Source organism: Phycomyces blakesleeanus (genome assembly GCF_001638985.1).
Source record: "Phycomyces blakesleeanus NRRL 1555(-) unplaced genomic scaffold PHYBLscaffold_30, whole genome shotgun sequence".
Lineage (NCBI taxonomy): Eukaryota > Fungi > Mucoromycota > Mucoromycetes > Mucorales > Phycomycetaceae > Phycomyces > Phycomyces blakesleeanus.
In genome coordinates this window covers 46,693-62,327 of record NW_017265187.1, presented here as the reverse complement: position 1 = coordinate 62,327, position 15,635 = coordinate 46,693, and the positions used below count along the sequence as shown (strand labels likewise).

At 36.5% G+C, this 15,635-nt stretch overlaps 7 protein-coding genes across 7 annotated transcripts; 5 read left to right on the top strand and 2 right to left on the bottom strand.

The window, feature by feature from the left end:
- Positions 1 to 288: 288 nt before the first annotated feature.
- Positions 289 to 540, bottom strand: PHYBLDRAFT_151514 (hypothetical protein; the record flags this gene model as incomplete). Its single annotated transcript, XM_018432695.1, has 2 exons — positions 289 to 444; positions 484 to 540. 2 exons carry the CDS (start codon positions 538 to 540, stop codon positions 289 to 291), a joined length of 213 nt encoding a protein of 70 aa, XP_018285302.1.
- Positions 541 to 790: 250 nt separating this feature from the next.
- On the top strand, positions 791 to 3,357 carry PHYBLDRAFT_151513 (hypothetical protein; the record flags this gene model as incomplete). The annotated part of the gene is made up of 6 exons (XM_018432694.1): positions 791 to 1,034; positions 1,364 to 1,839; positions 1,897 to 2,193; positions 2,300 to 2,361; positions 2,397 to 3,022; positions 3,113 to 3,357. 6 exons carry the CDS (start codon positions 791 to 793, stop codon positions 3,355 to 3,357), a joined length of 1,950 nt encoding a protein of 649 aa, XP_018285301.1.
- Positions 3,358 to 6,551: 3,194 nt separating this feature from the next.
- Positions 6,552 to 7,901, top strand: PHYBLDRAFT_63744 (hypothetical protein; the record flags this gene model as incomplete). Its single annotated transcript, XM_018441167.1, has 5 exons — positions 6,552 to 6,568; positions 6,658 to 6,716; positions 6,805 to 7,056; positions 7,113 to 7,197; positions 7,658 to 7,901. The coding sequence occupies 5 exons, from the start codon at positions 6,552 to 6,554 to the stop codon at positions 7,899 to 7,901; spliced, it is 657 nt and encodes a 218-aa protein (XP_018285300.1).
- Positions 7,902 to 8,247: 346 nt separating this feature from the next.
- Positions 8,248 to 11,323, bottom strand: PHYBLDRAFT_63745 (hypothetical protein; the record flags this gene model as incomplete). Its single annotated transcript, XM_018441168.1, has 4 exons — positions 8,248 to 8,369; positions 8,680 to 9,351; positions 9,412 to 10,321; positions 10,523 to 11,323. The coding sequence occupies 4 exons, from the start codon at positions 11,321 to 11,323 to the stop codon at positions 8,248 to 8,250; spliced, it is 2,505 nt and encodes an 834-aa protein (XP_018285299.1).
- Positions 11,324 to 11,458: 135 nt separating this feature from the next.
- On the top strand, positions 11,459 to 12,568 carry PHYBLDRAFT_63746 (hypothetical protein; the record flags this gene model as incomplete). Its single annotated transcript, XM_018441169.1, has 4 exons — positions 11,459 to 11,596; positions 11,817 to 11,847; positions 12,142 to 12,239; positions 12,476 to 12,568. The coding sequence occupies 4 exons, from the start codon at positions 11,459 to 11,461 to the stop codon at positions 12,566 to 12,568; spliced, it is 360 nt and encodes a 119-aa protein (XP_018285298.1).
- A 581-nt stretch (positions 12,569 to 13,149) lies between these two features.
- On the top strand, positions 13,150 to 13,455 carry PHYBLDRAFT_151508 (hypothetical protein; the record flags this gene model as incomplete). The annotated part of the gene is made up of 1 exon (XM_018432693.1): positions 13,150 to 13,455. One exon carries the CDS (start codon positions 13,150 to 13,152, stop codon positions 13,453 to 13,455), a length of 306 nt encoding a protein of 101 aa, XP_018285297.1.
- A 187-nt stretch (positions 13,456 to 13,642) lies between these two features.
- Positions 13,643 to 15,377, top strand: PHYBLDRAFT_63748 (hypothetical protein; the record flags this gene model as incomplete). The annotated part of the gene is made up of 4 exons (XM_018441170.1): positions 13,643 to 13,722; positions 14,137 to 14,284; positions 14,351 to 15,044; positions 15,334 to 15,377. The coding sequence occupies 4 exons, from the start codon at positions 13,643 to 13,645 to the stop codon at positions 15,375 to 15,377; spliced, it is 966 nt and encodes a 321-aa protein (XP_018285296.1).
- Between the last annotated feature and the right edge of the window lie 258 nt (positions 15,378 to 15,635).

The window sequence follows — 15,635 nt, the reverse complement described above, 5'->3', positions numbered from 1 at the left end:
TCGAAGTCTGGCAGATCTCCACTTTTGAGAAACCATATACTTGGCTCCCCATCATTCTACAAACTTATTGAGATAAATATTTCTAAAAGAAGCATGTAGCTCAAGGTTTTCAATCAAATCCTTCTTTTGCAACTTTGTAAGATCACTCCACAATGGAACACTCTCTCCTCAATCATGCAAAAGTTTAAAAGCAGTCCTGAGGAGACTACAAACAATTCCTGAGGCCGATCTGTACATGACACAGGCAGCTGCCTCGTTGCCTTCAGTCAGATATATGGCCATTGCATATTAGATTGCTACGGCCAAAAGTTTCCAAGAGTTGCCAGGAACACTTCCACCAGGACGTCTAATGTCTTGAAGAGTCTTGTCATTGGGTACTTGTCCTATCTCTTGTTCTCCAGCCAGTAAATGGCCAATGTTTTCCAAAGGAATGTTATTTCCCATCTCTCAAGAATTATCAGCCCGTGCCTGTAACTGGGCAACAGTAGCTTCAAGAGCTTCCAGGCATGTTTGTGTTGTGAGATCTTGAATAGTTGACATTTTTTTTTGGAAAAGGAAAGAGAACGAAATCCGATTTTCACAAGAAAAAATTCTTCTTATTATCCACAGTCATAATCATGCAATATATTGCATGAATTTACTATATTCAGTATTAAAGAAATAATAAAAACCTAAAACGTAAATTCACATCTATATTGATCTTTTTTTTTCTCTTAACTTATATTCCAAACATTTTTACTATATATTATTATCCAACTAATCCTTCATAAAAAAGACCTCTTTATTTAAAATGAATATTGACAATTTTATTACACAAACATCTGAAAACGGTGTCAACAAAGACAGAGTTGAATTGATGAACTATTCTAAAGACGTCTTCAACTTAACTGAATTTGATCAACAAGGCATTCAAGCATGGAATAACTATGTTTCTAGATGCTTCTCGGCTCTTGCTTATGACAATACCTTGTATAGTAATGAGTCATACAACCTGGGAGAGTTTATGTCAGAGGGAACCACCAACTGCCCAAAAAGTTCAATGGACATACACTACAAAAAATGAAAGTCTATATTTTCTGGTAGATGATAAAATATTAACCGAAATGGTGACTGCCAATCCTTTTCTTTGTTTTTGAATTGTTTATTTGAAACAGATATTCTATATCCATTAAATTACGTGTTTTATTAAAATACACACTCTCACCAAATATGTTAATCAACAACACTCAATCTAATGAAACCATTTACACTTTGGCAACAATCTCCCAAGCCTTGGAATGCTCTTCTGTTTCAGGAGTGATGACACTTAGATTAGAAAATATTATTAGAGTAAAAACATCTGAGTAGAAAGAACGTTTAACAGAGATTGGGGAAGCTTGTGCAGTCAAGTGGGTCATTCGCAACACCAATAAGCAACCCACCAACATTACTGCTGAAGAAGCCAAAGCAACTGGTATTAAGTTGTGTTTTTCTCAGGAGTATTCCTGTCATCGTTGGGGAACCAATGAATCTAAGGCAGCTTTGCGTGTGGTTCAAAAGCGAACAAAGAAAAACAAGTGTTCTGCTCTTCTTTGTGTGAAAGGATTCTTTAAGACACCCAAGTTTTATGAATTTGTTGTTACAAAAGATCATGCAGAGCATACTCCTGGTGATATGCGTAGTGACATTTGCACCCTTCCTCTTGCAAAGAAATATCTTCATGAGTTGGCCCAGCAATTAGAACAGTTGTCAAAATCTGCTAGTCAAATTAGAATTGATATGTTGAGAGCTGTAGATCGATATGGTAGAAAGTCTAAAAGAAAAGGTAACTATTATGATATCTGGAATTTGATGAACAAAGTAAGCTTTAAAAATAATATATCTTATAGCATTTACTTTAATATATGTCTGTAAAAGATCAATAAAAAGCTGTATCATTTTGACAAAGACCAAATGACTTCTTTCTTAATCTGGATGAACAACAAACTTCCTGCCTTAAACTTCAACATCTTTAAGGCAAACACTTTATATTCTCCAGATCCATCAGCCTTTGCATATGGTTTTATGTCACCCGTTCAGCAAGAAAAAATAAAAACTGCAACTTCTTTCTGTTTGGATGGTACTCATGCAATCTCTAGCAACGTGAATGAGATTCTTTATACTCTTTTGGTGCAGGATGAAGATATTGGTAGAGGATGGCCTGTTGCCTTTATGGTAACCAATGATTGAGGTGTAAGCTCCATTGTGCAGTGGCTGCAGTTCTTGAAGAGATCTTCTTTGCTTGTTGACCCAAAGCAATTTACTATTGATTGTTGTGCAGCAGAAGTTCACGCCATTCAGACAACTTTCCCTGCAACATCCATTTAATTTTGCATCTTTCACGTAACCCAAGCATGGAACCAAAAGTTATCTGACAGTGTGAAGATTCCTGGATCCTTAATATCAGAGGCACGAATTTTACGTGGTGTGATGATGAAGTCTCTGCAAGAGATCATTTATGAAGAAGACATAGACGAGTTTCATCATAAAATTGTACAGTTTAAAGAAGACTTTGACGACCAAGAAAGCTTCTTGGATTACTTTGAGAGAAACTGGTGCACAGAAGCAAAGTTTAAGATCTGGAGTAGAGCATACCATGAACGACAATTCTCCCATATGCTCACAAATAACTATATCGAGTCCTGGCACAATCAATTAAAAACAGTTTTCATGAAAAGATCTAGAAACAAGAGACTTGATAAGCTTGTTTTTGTTTTAGTACATAATGTTAAGTATTATCTCACCCAAGAATACAAACGCGTCATGTCAAACAATGGTCCAATGAGTTCTTTTACTAGACAACAAAGAATACATGAGATGGAAGCTGAAGAAGTCGATGATGATGACAAGGAAATGATGATTGTTGCTTCTGGTACTGCAGAAGATGTAAATTGGCAAGTTTGGTCGTTTGTAAATGAAAATACAGCATATGTTGTTCAGGTTGCAGAGCCAAACTTGATTATTTTGTGCACCTGCTTTGGTTATCAGCAAAGATATAAACCTTGTAAGCATATGTATTTGCTTAAAATGCATACAAACTGATCTCTCTACTTCTCTCCACCTTCTGTCACAAGTACAAACGTAATACAGCCAGTCTCTACATCTGAAACAGCTACAATCACACCAACTATCAGTCGTACATCTGCTTTTATACAGCAATGTATTGACATCAATCAAACACTTCGGTATTCAAACCAAGATCTACTGACTATGCAACAGTATATGACTGAAGATGATGGTCAGACTTTGTTTGATGCATATCAATGCTCTCTACAAGTCTTTCAGTCTATAAAAAACAAATATGAAGTTCATCTTCGCAGATCTCATACACAAGAATAAAATTATAACTATCTAGCTTTTTTCTCAAAGAAATGTTTTGTAAATTGAAACAACTTTCAAAACGACTTAGTAAATTATCGCATTTTTTGTCTTATTTTCTGGTAAATAAGCCTCAATTTCGGCTAATACTTTACCATCTACCAGAAAATATAGACGTTCCAAAAAATAGGGGCGGTTTTTTGCATTTGTGACTTTGTTTTTGGTCTATAATAATTAAAAAATCACCAAAAATTCAAAATGAAACAAAAAAATCTCTGTTTTTTGAAAAGGTTGACAAAAAGCAGATTGACCTCCTAAAATTAAATCTCCTGATAGACAAAAGTACATTTTAACTACAGATCTTACATTTTTAGTAAATGTAGATTGCAATTGATGACTATTAAAAGTCAGAGATAAAAGAGAGAAAAATATCTAAACTTTTTGCTGGGAGGATAAAATATGTTAAGACAATTTGAAAAAAAAATAATATATTACAAGAAAAAAAAATTATAAGTCTGCAAGAGAACCAAATGACAGTTTAGAGCCGTGGTTAAGCTCTGGCCACATTACATATGTTGTTGCTGTTGTTGTTATTGTGTTTATAGTTGTGTCCGACTTCACCAAACCAACTAATGCTTTGACATCTGCCAGGTGAACTACCATTGGCTTCATTTGCCCATTGTTGATTGCTGGTATACTATTTACCAAACGAACTGCATAAACATTGACAAGGACAAGTGACCATCTCTTGTTATTGAGCTTGTGCTCAAAGAAAACGACGACCTTCCCAAAGAAATCCTTATAGATTGGAGAGTAGCTCTGCCCAATGTTGCAGTTCTCATCAACCTGAACCTGAAGTCTGACGTTATGTGCCTCTCTTACACAATTATGGTCAAGTGCAGAGTCAATAACATAACCATTTACAAATGTCTTACAGCTTGTTTTAATGGCTGCTTCAATCATACTACACTCTTCCCCCTTTGATTCGTAGAACTTTTGAAGAAGCTCTGGAAGACAAGAAATGCCTCCAAAACTATCAACAATCGTTCTGTTTCTCAAAGGCCTCCAGAACTCAATGTCAGAATCAGTATCAACATTACTACCTTCTCGGTCAATTGGCCAACCAGCAGAGGGATTGTCATACTGAAGGAGAGTTGTTGCTGTTACTGTTGCTGTTGTCGTTATTGCATTTTCAACTCTCATCTGTCGAATCTGTGTCAAGCCAAGCATGATGTTGCCAGCATTGATTTCAATTGCTGAATTACTCTTTATTGCTCATGAGTATTTCCCAATCGCCCTCTCAACAGATCGTGCACTATATGCTCTGGGGGGACCATATGCTTCTATCATTGTGGGATAGTGCTGCAGGAGGTGCTGGTTAATCATAAAAATCTTGAGCTGGACCTCTCCTTTAGCTAGTGAGGCTTTCAGATACGCATTCCATGCGACGAGATTTCTAAAAAAAAAAGATAAGTTAACACAAGTTATAAAATAATAATATTAATTATAATTAAAGCTTACATTTTGATCAAGGTTTCTCCTCTGCTGATAACTCCCAGCTCATGAGTAGGTTGCATGTCTGCACCAGGTCAAGCAATGCCTTACGGGCAGCTTGGTCATGGACACGCTCTGCCACAAGCGTGGGGATAACAAACAAAATGAAGTCAGCCCAGTCCACAGCCCGGAAGTACCCTGATCTTGTTGCAATGTTGATCCATGCACCGTGGAAAGATGTTGGAATACTCCTTCTAGTTGACACCATGGCAGTACTAATTTCTTTCTGAGCAGCAAGGGAGAGAGAGAGGATGATCTTTTCCATACTTGCCACACACGAGCCCCCAGACCTGTTTGCCAATGCCATGACAAATGCCGTGCATTTCATCCAATGCAAAGAAGAACGGACCAGAGAAGGAATCCAGTAAGGAGAAGGGAGATTGGCCAGTTAACCCTTTTTTGCTGGATGAGACCACCTCATCAAAGTGCTTGAAACTTTCTGGTGTGCGCATGGTGATGGCAGATGGCATTCGGAAATATTGGCCATGGCCAGGAGATTGACCCACAACGTGGCAGATGTGGCAGCCATCCTTACTCATATGGCCCACATAACAAGCCATCTTTCCCAGAGCTGGGATGTCGCCAGTTGTCATTAGTACATGGACTTTTGCACTAATATCTCCAGATGGTGTCTTCACAACCATTCCACCGGCTTGGAGAACCCGAAGTTCTTTCAGAACAGGCTCCAGGAATGACCAGAAGTTGGCGGGTGCTTTGGGACCAGGGATGATCGCGACTTGGATCATATGGCTGCGCTCGTAGCGGATCATTGGGGGAAGGTTGAGGTTGGTAACGTGGACAATGGTTACCAAATCCAAAACACTATGGGGAGCAAACCCATCAACAGACAGCAAAATGGCGATGTCGTTTTCACCCGAGAAAAGATGCTTCTTTGACTGATATGCCTGTCCATCAAAGACATCGGAAATGCTGCCATCAGCCTTTTGCGTATGATGGTGGCGATACAACATCTCTTTTCTGGTGCGGTCGTTGGCCAAAGCAACTGCAAGCTGTCTACCCAGAGGAAGCTGTATCATTGTGCTGGCAGGAATTGGATTCTCACCAGCGATGTGATCGAACAATGATTTGCAATAAACATGCAAACATGCTTAAGAGGGTTGGTATAGATTTCACCAGATGCCATCAAAATTGGGCATCCATTGCAAAAGTCAGTCATCTCTGGAAAGACCATCAAAGGAGGCAATTGTAAGTAACTATCCACTGCAGTGTAAAGTAGTATATTTAATATTGGAAGTATATGATGTATTTGACTGTTTATAACCAATAAAAATGATGTATAAAATGTAATGTCTATCATAACATCCAATAAAAGTGATATATAAAATGTAATTGTGTAGTGTAATAACCAATAAAAACGATAAATAAAAAATATATCCATTTGAGAAACCAATAAAAATGTATTTTTATAAAATACACTACAGTGCAATTATGTCTTATCCAATAAAAACAATGATTAAGCAAGAAATATTTAAAAGAATCTAAATTAAAAGAATAATGAATTAGTAGTAACCAATGGCATATAATATTTCAACTATATTTAAAGAAGTTTTGTCCAATTGAAAGACAAATATTAGCAAAAGAAAAGGTTATCAATATATTAATAGAATCTTAAAACTACTGGTAAGCGGAGATGTATTAAAATGCACATAAACTCAGGGTTGGAAAAAAGGGGGAGGACACAAAACGCGCCCTGGCTTCCCCTCCGGAACCACCTGTGAAACCACCTCTAAAACTCCTATTTTTTAGCGTAGTGATAGATGTTGAATTTGGCCAAGACGTGCCTACAGACATCAAGACTCCACTTGGTAGGGAAAAGAAGAAACCACTAAACTAGTCTCTTTAATTTCTGAAAAAAAAAACAATAATAACCACACGCAAATATATATACATAAGAATCTGGTCATGGTTACTTTCATGTTCATAACACTGTAAATCATGTGGATTTCCCAAGCCAGTATGAAAGCGATGAAAGTGATGAAAGCAAACTGGATGAGGCTCCTAGAGTTTCTCATTACGAGCTCATGAATGGGGCAGAGGCAGCTAGCCTGGAGTTGTTCTTCATGTTTGTTGAGAACAATGTGTCTCATAATGTTTTTGACAAGTGTGTGAAAATGATGAATAAGTATATGGCAGAATGTGAATTGTGTAAATATATAGTCAATATCAATTAATTATAGCATGTAAACTTACTACTATCTTAGCTGCTGCCAATTCACTGATGTCTTACTACAAGATGGACATACTTCTAAGACAAGAATATACTGTCCGTCCTGTCACACATGACATGTGTAAAAAATGTTGTATCTGCTTTGAAGCCATAGAAGCTGAACAGCATGCAGATGAGGAAGAGCGGTGCCCTCATTGTAATAGCTGATGATTCCAACACAAGAGAGGCACTTTAATTTCTGTGCAGACCTTCCAGGTTGTGCTTCTCTCTGAGCAATTGAGATTCAAGCTCAGTAATGCCCAGGAACACACCAAGATGAAATATGGCACAAACTGTCTTTCACATAATGTTAGTACTACAAGATCTGATATCCTTGACAGTAATGCTGTCTGCTGTTTGGTTCAGAGTGGTGTTGTTAGTCAGAATGATATTTTGGTTACAATGTTCATTGATCAATTTAACCCTTTCAACAACTCAAAAATATCTGCAATTGTTATCCACGTTATCAATCTCAACATTGATCAAAAAACATGTATAATATAAGACGCCTGTATAAAATTGCTAACTAAATATGCTTAGATATGAGAGAGACAACATGATGCAGCTGGCGATAATTCTTGGACCTGAACACCCAAAGAATATTGCATCCTTTTTGGAACCAATAGTAGAAGATTTGCATATGTTGCAAACTTCTGGTCTGAGAGTTCAGACAAATTCTGGGCAAGTGAGTGTCAAAGTTCATTTTGTCATGGCAACTGGCAATAATCCAGCTGTGTCAGACTTGATGAAACTGGCCCATCATAACTCCTTCTTTGGGTGCTGACCCTGTATATCTGAGGGTGTATCTAAACTTCACACCATGTGCTTTATTGGCAATGAGTTGCCTGCTCCAATGAGAACTGTGGTAATCCAGACACTCGGATGTTGGGTTTATCACATATAAGAGCATATTTATATTGGGATAGCTTAGTAGCTATCATCTTGTCAGTATAAAATATATATAAACTATTAAGTAATCAGACCACTAATTATTACAGTTAGTACTGTAGATAATATCTTAAAGATTGTTAAGATAATTATATCATACTTCCAGGTAAACTGTGTCAGATTGATATGGAGCTAATTTAGTAGGAAGTTCTAAAGCTCTAGTATAAAAGAGAAAAGAATAGCTAAGAGCTAAAGAAGTATGATTTATGACTTGATGTCATAATTGTAACACCAACACTAGTTAAGCAGTAAATCATACCAAGAGAAATTCTTGTATAAAAATTGTAATTTTGGGTCTCTGAGCCTAAAATAAGGGTTTTTTATCTATAAAAGTTAATTTAGGCTGAAAACTATTTCTTTTTTTAGAAAAATCTCAAAAAAAAATTATTTTGAAGGGTCAGTACTTCTAAAATCGAAACTCATTGTTACTTTTTGAGAAGCACCCAATAGAAATACTTAATAGCCCAAACTGAAATTAAAAAGCAATTGAAAAAAAAAATGGGGGGCGAAGAAATAAGAAGTTTATTCATTCAAAGCAAAAAAATGGAAGTAATTCTTGCAAAAGAAGTGATAAGATCCAAACTTGAGAAGGTTGATGCAAGAAAGATGCTCACCTGAAGTCAGATGTAGCATGCATTCAATTTTAACGTCTTCCAAATTGCAGTAATGTTCAATGGGCTGGCATCTGACTGTTGCCAAGTTCAGGTTAGGCGAGAAGAGCTGGTAATGCTGAATGCGCAAAATACTATTACTTTCCACCGCCCTTCCAACGAACATCCTGTTAGCATTATTACTGTAAGAAAATGCAACAGAGACACCAGCAACTATCTTTGTTTTCACGTGATTGTTATTCACGAATTCCTGGTGTTTGCCAAAGAAATTGTCAGAAAATTTGTTTTCTTGATCATGAAGAAAGGCAAAGATACCAGATCCACCTTTTACTTGAGTACCTGTAGATTTGTCAATCCATGAGCTTCCACTGGCAATGTGTCTGAGCATGTCCTGCTTTCCAAACTTAAGGGCAAGATCCCTGTTATCAGCACAACGGTTTGAGTACACCAAATGAGTCCGGATGAACTTGTTGAATTGTTCACCCTTTTCGGTCTCAAAGTGGAGAGCACAACCAAACCTCTTGATGTCTTCTTTCAAGTGCAGCAGAAGGTGCGTCTTCAGAGTCAAGCTGAACTTGGTGTTGGCATATATATCATATTCATACAAAGACTTGACAAGACGACGAGCAGTATTATTAACATTGTTGAGATATTGATCAAAATCAGAATCGACCTCTCAAACGAATAAAAGAGAAAATAGAATGCCAAGTTCCATGAAGGGCTTAGCAATCATACTAACTTCAGTGTTGTTGGTGAATTCAGTGTTAAGAATAGGTGGCAAGACTTGCGCCAGAATCTTGAACTCCTTGCCAAGGTAAGACCCACTATGTCTAAGCTTCTTTCTGAAAGTTCTTGTGAAGTCCCTAGACCCTTTTTCTTGCTCCAGCAAATCAGATAACTTTACTTGTGAAGCAGTGTTGCCCTTTAAAACTTCCTTGAACAGATGATTAAGAAGATATTTGCAAACTCCAAGAGCCACAGTATGCAAAATCTCTACAGGTGTATCAAGAGCAGGATTAAAGGACTGCAAACACAGTAGGTTGTCAGTACCAGTATGACTATATCCAAGATCAGCAAGGATAAGTGCCTTATTGATAGGCTTTTCCATTTTCAGATAGAGATTATTAGCATTTGGTAATATACCAGGAATTGCCTTCTCTTTACAAGTTGGATCAGTGGCTGCAATCTTATAATGTTCTTTCGTTCTGTGCTGGCAGTCGCAAACCAAATACTCAGAATCGAAGTCATCAAAGCCAAATCTGGACAGGTTTCGATAGTAGCATCTTCTACACAGGAAATTCGACGTCAAATGCTTCAAGCCAACAAGTTCAGCATGTCGGGCATTATCGGCTGCGATAAAGAGCAAGGGAGCACATACAGTGACAGTCTCATCATATGTCAATGAGTACATATCAACACCATTTTCTAGTGTCTTTAGATCTGTGGCTAGAACGGGCATCAGATGGGTCGACTTGAATCCGGCTTGCTGGGAAACGGCTGTGACAAAGAAATTGTTCTTGCGTCTGTTTCTCATGCTGTATGACATCGCAGGGAAGTTGACCAGCACACTGTTGTACATTCCATGCGTTTTCGTAAGGTTCTTAGAAGTATCATCAGAAAAGATAGCAAGTGGAGTGATGATGGCCTTCTGAAATCAAATGAACTGGTTGGCACTATTGAATATTGGCTTTTTTATAGGATGACTCTTGAAAAACAGTTCATGGTGCGTTGGATTCAAGGATGTCTCACCAGAGGAAGACCAGTTCTTGGGGTAACTATAGAACATTGAAGGGAGCCAAGCAGAAACCAGATACTTGATTTCGTATGTGACAGGAGAGCTTTGTACTTTATGTAAAGCATGGCCTTCACTGTCAGAGCCTTGTTCAACAAGATATCTGTCAAAGAGAGCAAGCATGTCTTTCATGTAGAACCTTTCAACTAGAATAGATTGCCCACTATGTAACACGGCAACATCTCCAATCCAAAAGTCTTTGCCATTTGTTTGAACAAATTGATGTTGAAACAAAGGATTTCTTCTCCATTTTTCTCCTTGCTGGACAGAAAGACACTGATTTTCGGTGTAGTCTGGGAGGGCTGAAAGATAAAAGGCCTTTTTGGGGTTTGCCAAGAGAAGACGCAAGTGATCCGAAGGTAAGTTGAAATGGCAGTCTATGGTTTTCACTTGACTGGTGATTCCTGAACCCAAATTCGAAGTAGCTTTGATAGTCACTTTCTTGACGGTGGTAGGGGACAGAGGGACCTTGTTGAACTTGTTATACTGATAATTCAACAGAGTTTCGACTTTTGGCAGTTTAAAATCTGCTCTTTTCTTCAACTCAAACAACAAATTGATGGTATACATGACCTTTGTAAGCATCGACACTGAGATCATGCTGTCGTTGCTGTCAACAAACACTTGCAAAACCAAGGTCTGAAGATTTTGAAAAGGGAAGAAGGGGGGCATGCTTCGATTCCATTCATCTGAAGCAGCAGAAAAATCTAAAAGGGATTGACAATCTTCAAAAGCCAGGGTAGGGAGATCTGATTTCTTGTTACTGTTAATTGTCGATGATGCCATGTTGAATATTCTTTCTCTAAGAGAAGAGATATTCTCTCCCATGGCTTCTTCTTGTTCTTCTTCAATCATGGTCGAAATATCAGCTTGAAACAATGCTTTTTAATTATCTTCGACTACATTAAATTCCCTCTCAGAATTAGGAATGCTTCTAATGTTAAGGCTGGGTGCATTTTCAGTCAAAGAGTCCAAAGAGGTTGCTATGTCATGTGTCTGAACGTGTTGCTGAAGGTTATACGATGTGCTGCACTCTTGCGAGCACAAATGGCAGGTGAAAGAATGGCTTGTGAGCTTAATTTTGCTCAAATTTTTGCTGTATTTCAGTTATTCTTTGCCCATTATAAAGTAAGATTAATTAAATGAAAGGAAGTAAAGAAAGGTGCCTGACAATAATGAAACTAATGCAAACTTAAATACCCTTCTGAGTCTTAAATTTCACTTAGTATTTTTTTTTCTTTATTTTTTCTTTGTTTTCTTTTTTATAAGTTAATTTTTTTCCTTCTTTATTTTTACTCATCAAACAGAACTTGTAATGGCCAATGATTAATACTTTACTCTTATATAGAATTCTCAAATCATGCTCATAATCAGTTTAGGTAAGTAAATCAAACTGTATGTTACTTTTTCTACATGTTAAATAATCAAAAGTCTTTTAATCAAGTACTTGCCATTGTGAGGTAAGCTTTACAAAAATAAACAAACTGCTCCAAGTCAAAACACTTCATACTAACACATAGCTTACATTTCAGATAAGTAAAGCTACATCAAATAGCATAGCTCTTTATTCATAGTTAAGATATTTTATTATTTGATTATAAGTGTAAATACAGCTCCTAACTCTTGTCATTTTTCTATGTTAGCTATGAATATCTCTATTTGTATTTATACAGATAGCTTGCCAGCATCTTTGTCTCTTCACACTATCATTTGCTTTTCCATATATTATGTCAGTGAGCCTCAATGGAATCTAGGTAGCTTCAGTAGTCAGGTAAATTCTGGGTGGGCATAAAGCAAAGATCAAGTGAAATCTAAGCATCAGTCCAAGGTGTCCTAGTAGCAGTAACCTAGCCTAGCCTGATTCCCACCCTAGTAAAAGTTGAATCCCCCCCCCCAATATTTTTTCTGAATAAAATTGCTGCATTTCAAAACTCATTATTTCCAATTTGTTTTAAAAAATGAAGTTCAAAACACGCTCTGTAGTGAAATTATTGTATTTTATATAAGGCAATTATATTGCTCCCAGAAAACGCCAACAAAACAATGCTTAAAACCTGTCCAAATTTGGACCCTGATTTCTTTTGGTGTGATACACTCTAATAATCAAATATAGTAAAGGAAGAAAACCTTAAGAAATTAAGATGAAATGACAAGAGCAGATTGTGTTTTCTTATAAAAAGGGATACTTTTTATTTATGAATAAAGGACAACTTATATACAGTCTGTGAAGTCCACAGGTACTTCTGAGTAGGCGGAATATCAATGTTATAAAAAAGAGTGTGACTGGACCCGAAGGCACACAATTAAATTATTGAAACAAATAAGACAGTCCTTAGATTAAAATGTATATAAAGGGAGCAAAAGATCACAATGTTTTGATCCTCTCTCAATTTTCATAATAAAAGAAGTTTCACTGTACTTTCCAAGTCTCTTCTTTTATTTAGATTATTACACAGTCTCAAAGTATTTCTATACGTCTCTATTATCAAATTTATTATTTTTCTATTGTTCCATATCTGAAATACCATATGTACTTCTGATGATAGTGCAGATGATATACTAAAGTGAGATTTCTTAGTTAATACTGTAAAATATAAATGCTTATTACTTATTTAATTATTTATAGTGACCAACCTTGTGATGACTTGCTTGACTAGTACTTTTGTAATTATGAAAAAGTCATGTCAAGTGATGGAGAAAGCACAGAATTTGACATTGAAAGTGATGTCCTGGGCCATGATACTGAAACAAATGCAGCTTTTATAGGCACTAACCCTATAGCTGTGATCATGAATGCCTATTTGGATATATATAGCAACACACAAACGTTCTACCATCAAGAGAACAATGCTGAGAGTTTTTCTGGATATATAAGTCCTTTAAAATCCAAGGCAGTGTTTATCTTACATGTCTTGTTCTATGGCAATGAGAATCTTTCTTCTGAAAGATCTATCAAGAAAATCATGTTTGCTATGGAGAAGTTTTGAAGGCTCGTGAGAAAGCTGAAGAGAAATTAGATTTTTCAAAGTCTGACGCAGTGATAGATTATTACTTGGAAAAGAAGAATGAGATCCAGATATTTCTAACAACAACATGTATTACTGTAAATTAAAAAGACCAATGCCATGGATTTTTGATCAACAAACCATCTGAATATCTCAGGCATACTCTGGCATGTCCAGGAAAACGGCACAGATGTCATCACTTTCTGATTTCACTGAAAGTCAATGGTTGAATCTCAACCAAGGCACCAAGTGAAAGGAAAATCCCATATTCCAAAACCCAATGATTACATCTGAAGGTTTGGATTATTGGGTAGGTAGTATTGTTAAAGTACAAGGGTAGTCAAATTGGTTTCTCTTAGAGAAGTTTTATACAGAAAATCAATCTACATATGCCAATATCTTCCAAGTGTATGGTGGTCATAGTATTCTGCCAAGTTATTGTGATGATGCTTACTTCTGGTTGTTTGGTGGATTCACAAATTTTGCTGTCTCTCTCCTTAAGTATACTATTAGAGTTAGTAAAATTTTGTCTATTGTTCAAAAAGACAGCAATCTTTTTCTTGGATGTGGTTTATCTGTTTCGTCCTGCCCTTCTGAGATTTTTTATGACACTCTTGTTGGTATTCAGTCTCAATTGTGACTCAACACGTTCTTTGTTAAAAGATTCAAGATAAGACTTCCCAGAGGCGGGTTAATGAAGGTAGTTATTTGCCCACTGAATTTGTATTCTGACAACACTTCCGGAAACTCTTCAAAGCAATACAACAAATACAACAGCTATCTCATGTATTTTGTCGCGATGCCTCTTGAGGTGAGAAATAATTGAGAGAATGCAATATTGATTTCCACCTCAAATCATGTGCTGAATGCTGTTGAGATGCTGCCCCCGATTGTTGATAATTTTGTGGAATTGGAGAAAGGAATTGTGATGTACTCCAAAGATTATGGTGAAGATGTTCTGGTTGTTGCTCCTCTGTTATTGTTCATGGGTGATAATCCTTGGCAATTGCAACTTGCTATGCACAGTGAAACATCAGGAAAGCATTTCTGCAGGAAATGCCATTTAGAAACACCCCAAAGCACTCAAAAAGACAACACGTCAGAGATACCTTATCTTCCAGTCGACCATAATAGTGCTGAAAAAAGAACAAAGGAATTCTTAAATGCTTTTGTCACTGCCAATACAGATTCAGAATTGTATAAGCATGGGTGTGACCTAAACTATAGCAAGAACGGCAGCAAAGAATTTCTTAGACTTGAAGCATTTGATGCAACAAAAGATATGCCCATTGAAATTCTTCACATCATCCTACTTGGCTTATCACAGTATCTGGTCAATTACCTCCTTAAGTTCTCGAAAATGTCAACAGCAGAAATGGCAAGGCTTGAGTCAGCTCTGAGTTCTTACAGAGTCTGCAAGAATTATAGCAGAAAATTCAGAAACCAGCTTCATCATAATGGTTCTTTTGTTGGGTGTGACTATAAACAGCTGATGCAAGTTCTCTCAAACGTTATGACAGTGCTTTTTTCTGGAAATAGCAAATTCGAACTTCTTACTAAGACTCTCTGTTGTAAATGAGTATTGACTACTACTGTAATTGAGAATAAGTCTGAAGGAAATAATATAAGGCCTCAGCTATTCCAGTCAAAGGTGTCTACCAATTACTTTATTATTTAATACACAGGTTTAGCATGCATGATAGTGATTATATTTCATATGATGATATCACTATAATATGGGATACATCAGTGGATTATTATAAGCATAATTATTACTCATAAACACATTTACTTTCGATGTTAATACTTCATTGGGACTACATACATTTATATAATTAATCATATATTTATTATCTCAAGATCACATTACTCTGATTAAGGCTCAGATAGGATCGATTACCTGACCCCAGTCATATAATTTTCCTGATCCAAAATAATATAAATAGCAGTAGTAGTTCAGTGTAGAAATCTCGTCAAATTTTGATATCAAATCTTTCTCAATAAACAAACATTATACAAGTTCTGATGAATCTTTGTTTCTCATCTCAAATCTTTAATTCTTCTTCTTAAACTTCTTTAACTTCAACCACCACAACACTTTTAATATAAATATTTTTTTGAGTGTAATTTACAATGATATTAAAGACACATAAAATGCAGAG